Below are 10,404 nucleotides of genomic sequence, written 5' to 3' on the forward strand. Positions count from 1 at the left end.
TGTGCAACACATCACTGTAGTCTGCATGTATGACCTGTTCCAGTTTCAGTCGACTTTAAAAATATTAATGCTTGAATATAGAGAGACTTGTTTTCATCATTGGAGAAATGATATCATGTTCAACTTGGATTGATCTGCTCATCAGTTACATCAACCTATTGAAAATATATATAAATATAGTTTAACAAAATCCCAATCTAAATAAAACAACATGTTAGATCCTCTTGCATACTCGCTACACAACATCTAACAACATCCCATAGAAGGTCACGTCAGATGTCAAATACGGAACAACTCTAGAGTTATTCGTTCCAGTATATGAAAAACAATAATTTTGCAGTTGACTATTTGATTGGTTAATAGAATTTGACCTCTGAAGTGACACTCTACAGGATGTTGTTAGATTTAGGCAGTATCTAACATTTAATATTAATTGGATTGACAAAGTCCCTAATGCTGTTCTAGTACAAGCCTTTGTTTGCTTAAATTCACATTTTAAGCATTTTTTTATCAGAATATTTAAAATGAAATCTAAAAATTTATCAAGTGTAAAATATCATTAGTTTATTAATTAAAGTTGCCTCTTTTAAACACTCGACTAGGGATAATGAAATAAACAAACTTGAATTTATTTAAATTTTAAATGTACCTGAATATGTATGTATAGATTTGTTCCTGATTTTCAGAATAAATTAAGGAATTTTCTTTCATTCTACTTGTTCATCAAAATATTTTTTAATTAGATTAACAACTAGAGGCCCATAGACCTAATAGGTATCATGTAAAAACTTTCACTTCATTGAATGTGGTTCGTGTTTTAAACAAAAAGCCATGAAATTCAAATTTTGAAAGACGCACCATTGTTTATCATAATTATACACTTAGCATGCTTACTTTGGTTATTCAATACCCAAAGGTGGATCAGAGTAACAAAGATAAAATGCAATTCCATTTTAAAACCACCAGTTGTGTACCCCACCCCACAAGAACCACTAACCCTGGGGCCACACATTTCAAATTTTCTAAATGTTATCTAAGTTTTATTTCATCATAAATGGTTGATTAATTCCAAAGAGCTATATGGACCAACCCTAGTACTAGAACCCCTGACCTTGGGGCCATGAATTTCATAATTATGGTAGATGACTCAGTGCTCATTTAGGGGCGTCGGCAAAGGGGCAGCAGGGGCGGCGGTCGCCGCCCCAATAATTTTGCAAAAAAAAAAAATAGTGAGATTGTTTTTCTTTTTAAAATGATTTTTTTAAACGGCGAAATCTGCTCATTCGAGCGGCGAGTATAACGGCATTCTGCATGTTCTGTGGTCAATGGAGCGGCAAAGTGTGTACAAGCTATTGTTTACACAGACGTCAAAACGGGATATACATACATGTCTATATACCTGTACCTGGCGTGTGTACACAACTAACAGGGTAGTCATTATGATTGCTGTAAGTGCGGGTTTGCTACAAATTGTTCATTGTCCAATTAATTGGTCGATCGATGTTTGGAAGTTTTGATGATTCAACATGATTGCAAGTCATTAAACAATTATCGAAAATATTACAACGTATGAGCATATTAATTAAAGGGGGAAAACTGAAAATTAGTTAAAATCACTGTCTAAAACAACTTGAGATGATTTTTTTAAAAATATTATTACACTTATTCCACATTTCAATTTCAAAAATGGCCGGGTTAAAAAGTATTAATCAACCTGTTAATTTTAAATTTCCTAAGCGTTCTTTCGGCAAGAAGAATCCAGAACTGCGTTCATTCAACCCCACTTGGTTTAAACAATACGCATGGTTACATTATGACGAAGTAAGTACATTTAAAAATATATATTTTTTATCTTTTCAATGATATTTTGAAAGGATACAAATTTTAATATATTGATTGTGTTGAAATCATTGGTTAATGTACAATGATTACACTTTAAAAGAGAAAAATCGATTTAAAAAAAATAATATATTGAAATTAAATTTGTTCTTATTTTCAGGCAAAAGATCTGGCTTTCTGTTTCACCTGCATGGTTGCTGCAAAAGAGGGCAAGATTTCCAACTTCAAGGCCGACGGCAGTTTTATTTCCACGGGATTCTGTAATTGGAAGGATGCCACTTCTAAATTCCGGAAACATCAAGATTCCGACTGCCATAAAGAAGCCGTGGAGAGAAAAGTGAAACTACCACGAGAAACAAAAGACATTGGTGAAGTTCTCTCAGCCGCCCACTCAGAGGAGAAAGCACACAACAGACAGCAGCTGCTTACCATTCTTCGCAACATCAGGTTTCTTGTTAGACAGGGATTACCACTCCGTGGCCATGACAATGATCAAAGCAACTTTCTACAGCTTCTGAAGCTCCATGGTGAATCGGATCCATCAATCCTCAAGTGGCTGGAAAGGAAACAAGACAAATTTACATCAGCAGATATCCAGAACGAGATGCTACAAGTGATGGCCTTAAAGATACTGCGTGACGTCGCTTCTAACATCAGGGAGAACGGCTATTTCTCCATCATGGTAGATGAGACAACAGACCAGTCAAATCGTGAACAAGTTGTGATTGTGATTCGTCATGTTGACAGTAACCTGGATGTGCACGAAGAGTTTATCGGACTGTGTATGGTGCCATCTATCGATGCTGCAACACTAACTAATGTGATTCTGGATGCATTGGTGAGGATGAACATTTCCTTGAGTAAGTGCCGTGGACAGTGCTATGATGGAGCCAGCAATATGTCCGGAGCCAAAAAGGGTGTGGCTGCTAACATCACCAGCAAAGAGACGAGGGCTATCTACACGCACTGTTATGGACATGCACTCAACTTGGCAGTTGGTGATACAGTGAAAAAATCAAAGGTGATGCGTGATTCCTTGGATACTGTGTTTGAAATGTCCAAACTTGTAAAGTATTCGCCCAGGAGGGATACCATATTGGAACAGCTAAAGCGTGAGATGGCACCTGATACGCCGGGATTCCGTGTGCTATGCCCTACTCGATGGACTGTTAGAGCTGCCAGTTTGAACAGCGTTCTGGAAAACTACTCTGTCCTTCAGTCCTTGTGGGAGACCTGCTATGAGTGCACAAAGGATCCAGAAGCCCGTTCCAGGATCATCGGCGTAAAAACTCAGATGCAAAGTTTTGACTTTCTCTTTGTAGTGTCCCTTGGATACGAGATTCTACGTCACACAGACAATCTTAGCCGAACACTTCAGAAGAAAGACCTGTCAGCTGCCGAGGGCCAACACTTGACAGACCTTTCCCTGACGTCACTAAGTGCAATGCGAAAGGAAGAGTCCTTCGACTCATTCTGGGAATCACTTAACGGAAAACTTAATGAACTGGACGTCAGTGAGCCCACATTGCCACGGCGAAGAAAAATGCCCAAGCGATATGAAACCGGAAAGGCCCCTCCAGAATTCACCACATCAGAGAAAGACCTCTACAGACAACAGTACTTCGAAGCTCTGGATCTTGTGGTGAACTGTGTCAAAGACCGTTTTGATCAGCCAGGCTATCAAGTGTATCGCCATCTAGAGGACGTTCTTCTGAAGTCTGTGCGTGGCGACAAGACATACAAAGAAGATTTGGACTTTGTCTTAAAGTTCTATGGAGATGATCTGGACAAGACCTCTCTTTCTTCACAGCTGGATACATTTACAACGCTCGCACGAAACAACTTAAATGATTCCTCAACTGTGTCCGTTTCCTTTTTGGTGACCTTAGTGTCTCAGATGTCTCCAGCTTCCAGATGCCTATTCTCCGAGATTGTGACTCTACTGAGACTTATTTTAGTGATGCCAGCCACTAACGCTACCAGTGAGCGAACATTTTCTGCTTTGCGTCGAGTAAAGACTTATCTTCGTGCCACTATGTCCCAGGAAAGGCTGAATCATTTGATGATCCTGCACACGCACAGGGAGGCTACAGATGCATTGAACATTTTGGCAGTTGCTAATGACTTTGTGTCAGCACGGGATGGACGGAGCTTCATTTTTGGACGCTTTTAAAGTGCAGTGACATTGTGTATTATTTAATGAACAGATTTCATTTATGTAGTGTTTATTAGTGCTTATTAATTGATTAAAATAATATTTATTCAACTACTTGCTTCTCATATTTGCTTATAACATGACGTAAATAAAATCATATAAAACGATTTTGTTTTTTTAATCAGGTGGAGTCTTTGAAACATTGACAGAATGGGAAAATATATCAATATACTGGTAGAAATGTGAATTTAAGTAAAAAAACGTCAGTTACCCCCCCCCCCCCTTTTCAATCTAGTTCGCCTCCCCAATGTCAAATACTTGCCGACGCCCCTGTCATTACAATCATGCCAACAGTTTGACTGCTTGATGTCCAGGAGTAAAAAAGAAGGGGGGGGGGTATCATAAAATTAACAAATTTTGTTCCCCTTCACCCAAAGATGCTTTGTACCAAAATTGGTTGAAATTGGTTGAGCGGTTGCAAGGAAGAAGCTGAAAATGTTCAAATGTTAACACACGACAGACAAAAACAGATAGTAATAGGTCACCAGAGTTTACTAAGGTGACCTAAAAATAGGCCTGTTTATAAATACTTAAATTTAAATAAATCATAGAATTTTAGTGGGTTGCTCGCAAAATGAGACTTTCTAAGAAAATGTTAACATCCATTAATTTGATGGAAATGCCGAACATATAAAGATTATATAAAGCTTAAAAAGTAGAGAAAAGCAGCTTACCCCCCCCCCCCCCGCTCCCCCACAACACACACACACACACTGACAACCACTGACTATGATAAATAGAGAGCTTAAAATTAAACAGTGGGATTAAGAAAACAATAGAAAATAAAAACATAAACTTTGTGCTTTAGTCCTTAATTTCCTAAAATAGAGTTACATAAGTTCTTACTACTAAAACATACTTTTTAACAGAGGTATTCTTCATCCTCTCTTATTTTTCAGATGATTTGTTCCATGGATATCTGAAATTAAAATAGATCGAGTTAGTACAGTACCGTACAGTAATAACTTTGTTTTTAGCATGAGCTCAGAAAAGTCCCAAAAACCACTTGCATGTCCATTTCCTTGCACCTGACATGCAGTGAAAATTCTAATGGACACATGACAAAGAAAAAAAAATGATTGGAAATTGTCACAGTCGCACTCTGGTCTAATTCTAAGTGGCAGTCCTATCAGGATATCACAATCTCAATTAACAAGATCTTGAAATGCAATTATATCTGAGAGTGAGAAAAATTAAATAAGTTATAATTTTCCATAAAAGCAAGACTACATCTAAATTGTGTAAAGTTTAAGATATGTAGGCCTTCTCCATGTTCTCCGATTCAAAATTATAATTCATTTGATAATTTATTTTATTTAATATTCTATTTTACATCAAGGGAAGATCATTTGTATAATAAGACAGAACTAGGACTCTTCAGTGGCCATTGTTGAAAACTGATTTAATTAGTGATAGAAATATGGCAAATGGTAAACAGCTATAAACAGAGAGATTACAAAAGTCTTATTTGTGTATCAGTCATTTTATCAAGTCAATAAAATTTAGAGATCATAAAAGTATTATGTCAAATTTTCATAATGGGTCACATTGCCTGTGGTTAGAGCGACACGCCTAGAGTTGGGGAGTAAGACTTAGAGCTGATTCCAACATTACGGGTCTGAATCCAATGTAGTACATAGAGACTGGTCCCTCGGATGAGACTGTGTTGGTGACGTGTCCACATTAATAAAAAGTTCTCTACAGGGTAACAAATAAATACAAGTATATGACTGTATAATGAATCAATATATGTAACTTAAGAAATTGAAAATGGCCAATTGCCCATTTCATCAAGCTCCAGTCTAGATCATAATACACACTTCAGGTAAATACTGTTCTGTTTATATCTGATCAAGAGAATCATTTTTATGGTTGTGATTTATGATGTATTTAGAAACTGCACCACATTTAATACAAAGGGTACAATAAAAACATGGCATTTCTAATGAACAATTACACCATGCACACTACCGGTAAATCAAGTTTTAGGTTGCTAAAATAGTGTTAATTGTTTCATATACATGGAGATCAAAACATGCACATGTGTCAGCATGAAATTACAATTGATCTCCTAATTTAAAATAAATATCATTTTAACATTTTACGTTTTAATTAATCATAATTATGCCTTGTAAGAAAAGATGTTTATGTATCTTTGTGTATAACTATTTTGTTCACGTACGACAATGTTTCAAAATCATAATATATGGTATGAAACTTAATAAAATACTTCAGCTTGAATAATGTGAGGCATTCTGAAAATTATCAAGTCACTTTCCCAAAATCTATCTCACTATCCCAAAATCTGCATGTTCTCAGGAATTTTACTTTCATGACTATTCAACATGTACAAATTGGCATTTCACAGTGATACAATACTACACAATGGCATTCTCCCAACATGATGCCCACGCAGTACAGTTAAGGCAACATTTTCTATAAAAACTCACGGAATCCGATACATATAATGTTTAACAGTTTTATTTTTTAGCAAGACACTTTAGTTAAAACAGCTATTTGTGATCTTGAAGAGTATGTCCATCGCTTTTCACATCGGTATTTTTTGACATCATGTGACCCCCTAAAGTCACGTGGGCTCCGATTTTAGGTCAAAACATGAAATGTCAAATTTAACCAAAAAGTGCAAGGGCAAGACAAACAAAAAATTAACTGCACAATGTTTTATGTTGTCTCTATGTATCTATACTTTCTCAAAAATGATGCTCATTCAGTTAGTTTTCCGATATAATTAAGTTATTCAGCTAAAACAGACAGTAATGTATGAAAAATAGGATATTTTTCTAATTTCATCACGAATAATAAATTAACTAAAGGATTACAAAGTAATGAGCATCACTTTTTGAAAACTATACAATAAAATAAATAATTTAAAATAAAAACCTACTTTTTAGATTGTCGCCTTGCCCTTGCACTTTTTGATTAAAAAATGAAATCTTGGAAGAGTCAATCTAATTATAGTTTTCAAACGCATCACTGACCCAGCATGGGAGATAACTCTGGAGTTCTTGATATAGTTTGTTTACCTCGTAAATTTAAAATAAATATACATGCGGGCAGGACTTGACTTTTTTTTAACTTAATCAAACGGTATGCATAAAAATCCTTGAATTTCTTTCTTTTTTGAGTATTCGTTCGCGTTCTCCATACGTTGTATACATTTAATGTCTTTCAAACCTCCCGCATTTCCTCAACGATGTGTATATACACGTAGTATTACATTTATATATATTTATGCGAACACAAATGGTTAATTAAAATATAGCCTTCATTAATACTCAATTAGATATCTATTCCCCTCTCTCACTACTGTACGCATAGGCGTCGGAACCGGGGAGGGGGTGGGCTTAGCCTCCCATGTAGGCATTGGAATTTGCTTTTTCTTTTGGCTTAGCCCCCCCCCTTTTCAATTTGCTTCCGACGCCTATGGTACACACACTTGTGTTAATATTTTTTTTCTTTCTGCATACTGTATTTATTAAGGGGACAGCAATTTTATTTTGAGGGTGAGGGACTGGCAGATTTTAAAAATAAATACTTGCAGATCAGTGATCCCCCCTCCCATGAATCAAGAGCTTTTTTTAAATTTTTTTTTTTTTTTTTTTTTTTTTTGCATGTAGGATTTTCAATGAAGAGGAAAATAAATAAATAATCTTTCCTTCATCTTCTTGATCGGAAATAAATATTAATCTGTCCTTCATTGACATGGAAATGAAAAAAAAAATCTGACTTGGAAAAAACTTGCCTGCTCTCCCCCCCCCCTTCCCTAAAAACAAATGGTGGTCCCCTATCCTATTTTGAATCAATTAGGGGGGATCTCTAGTCTCCTGTTTCTGGTAATATGATTGAAAGATAAATGAACACAATGCACATGCTGGAATTAAGATCTTGATGATCATTAGTACCCTCCACACAACATAGTAAGAAAGTTAAGATTTTCATATCTTAATAGCCTTTTCAACACATGTACAGTAAATATATGAAAAAGTCAAATTATTATTTAATAAACATTTCTTTTCAAATCCAATGACAGACTGTAGGAATGCTGGGCAGGTGCAAATTTTTTCCATCACCTCATGTTCTTGTGGATAAAATGAATTCTGAAAATAGGAGAAAATCAGGAAATACCATTATTGAAAGTAATTTGTGTTTTAAAAATTGAAATAAAAAAATGCATGGAAACATTTAACATAGAATTTACAAACGTGTAACGTGAAGCGGTCACCCATCCAAGGGTTAAACAGGCTCACCGTTGCTTAACTTGCCTGAAATAGAGGGAGACTCTACCGCATCACCAGAAAAGCTAGCTCACCGGCGAGGCAGTGTAAGTTCCCTATATACTGTCCGCTACACATGAATGACATGTTTTCAATTCTTCTGTTAGTTTTATTATCAAAACTTTGTATAGTTTATAGCTTATATTGAGCATACCTGATTTTCCTTAAATGGATTAACTTGCTGCCTGAATGAATCCATTTGTCCAACATCTGGGAATAGCTAGGCCTACAACACAATATATATGCAGTTATATGCTATGAGATTACTAAAAATACATTGTAGGATAAAATGGCATTACATTTGACAAAACAAATTATGCTACATTGTATACTGTAGTGAATTTATGTTATTGATATAAATGAAAAAAAATGTGTTACAAAACATCTCTGGGAAAGTGAAACCTCTGACATTTACAATAGTTATTGATAGAATATTTTCTATAAAAAAAAATTTCTCCTTTTCCAAAATGAAAAAAAAAACAATATGTAAAACACATGCAAACTTTGAAAATGTAAAATGCTTTAGAAGTATACATACCCTGTGGAGGAATGATGCATTTATTATATATTCACTCTTTAAGCCTGAAACTCTGGACAGCTACAATGATAAAAGTATTATATAAATATTTTTAATGTACATGTAATCTAAACAAAAAATGATTTTTTTTTCATTTATTTAGAAATTCTAGAAAATTACAAACATAGATCTGAAGTGGGGCTTTTATGTTTTCAACACAATGTTACGGATATTTTTTTTTTTAATTGTGTAGCATATTTGTTTGTCAAAATACATCATTGTTTGCTTAGGCCTAGTCACTAGTGAATCATTGACTGATACAATGAAAACATCTCATTCAATTTAGTTTAAATTTGTGTTACTGATGATCTCCATTATTACACATATTGTCTCAAAGAAAATGAGCTAATTGACAGGAACTCAGTACATATTCAGTGCAATTAATTTTTAATAATTCTAAAAAGTGTGCAACTTAGTATGGGGGGGGGGGTTACACACAAGGCACTGCATAATTATAGTTTTTCACTGACTGTACTAATACATTTAAATGAACATGAACACACTCGGGTTTTTTTTATGCTAACAAAAGCATGTCTACATATTGTAGATCTACACATGTACCTACATATGCGTATACATACCTGGCCTGGAATTACAGTGCAGCGATTGATCTACGGAGCTAGAACTGGTGCAAATCGTCTCAGTTTTCTGCTATTTTCCGAAATAATGTCCTCATATTCTTGTAAAATGGAGAAGCAATGCCTTGTCTCTTATTTTATACCTATTTTCTTTAAAGATTGTGTGGTTATTGTATTTAAATCCACTGCAATTCTCAGCTGATGTCGCCACGTTTTTAGATGTAAACAACTGTCACAGAGCAATCACCCAGTTAATTAATTGTAAATGAGTGAGTGATAGGTTGCAGGCGCGCGGCGCAGGCGTTGTAGCCCTGTTTCCCAAGAGTGTGATTTGAGTTAGTTAGAGAGAAAGCGAGTGGACAAGCATGGATTTATAATTTGTTTATTTGTCATTTCTGTTATCGTTGTTTATTGTGCATGATAGAGTTCTGAGAGATGAAAGTGAGCATTAGATTGATTTGTGTGAGAAAGTGGAGAAAAAGAGATTTGGTATGGCCATGCCCGAGGATCACGTGTGAGAGAGAGGAGAACAAGTCTGAAAGTCAACGAGTGTGGATGAGTTTTTGTATTGTGAACAATTGTGATTTCTTATATATATATCTGTGTTGTAAATATGTAAATAAACGATGTAAATAAAAACTATAGTCATTAATTACCAGTGCCAGTGACAGGGAGGACCCCCGTCACATATTACGGTGGCCAGCGGTCGGATGAGATCATCTTAAATATTTCGACATGTACTTTGGAAAATTAACTTTTGGTCAAATACTGTAAAGATGCCACGGAAGAAGAGACAGGAGCCAATTGAGGATATTATTCCCGAAGCTGTGCCTGAAGTTAGACAGCCGTCCAACCTGATTAAGCCTACCCCATTCTACGGGAAACTCGACGAAGACTTTG

General features: G+C 35.5%; 1 protein-coding gene and 1 long non-coding RNA gene across 2 annotated transcripts; one reads left to right on the forward strand and one right to left on the reverse strand.

Annotated features, from left to right (window-relative positions):
- The first annotated feature begins 1,686 nt into the window (after positions 1-1,686).
- LOC134247051 (zinc finger MYM-type protein 1-like) lies at positions 1,687-4,012 on the forward strand. The gene is made up of 2 exons (XM_062729389.1): positions 1,687-1,821; positions 2,000-4,012. The coding sequence occupies exons 1-2, from the start codon at positions 1,687-1,689 to the stop codon at positions 4,010-4,012; spliced, it is 2,148 nt and encodes a 715-aa protein (XP_062585373.1).
- A 3,984-nt stretch (positions 4,013-7,996) lies between these two features.
- On the reverse strand, positions 7,997-9,723 carry LOC134247049 (uncharacterized). The gene is made up of 4 exons (XR_009987759.1): positions 9,508-9,723; positions 8,888-8,947; positions 8,504-8,575; positions 7,997-8,172 (listed from the first exon to the last, which is right to left on the reverse strand). It is a non-coding gene; the product is annotated as an uncharacterized LOC134247049 (long non-coding RNA).
- Between the last annotated feature and the right edge of the window lie 681 nt (positions 9,724-10,404).

The sequence above is a fragment of the Saccostrea cucullata genome, unplaced genomic scaffold, assembly GCF_032062105.1.
Source record: "Saccostrea cucullata isolate Sc308-1 unplaced genomic scaffold, CSIRO_AGI_Scuc_v1 ctg4971, whole genome shotgun sequence".
In the NCBI taxonomy this organism is placed as follows: Eukaryota; Metazoa; Mollusca; class Bivalvia; order Ostreida; family Ostreidae; genus Saccostrea; species Saccostrea cuccullata.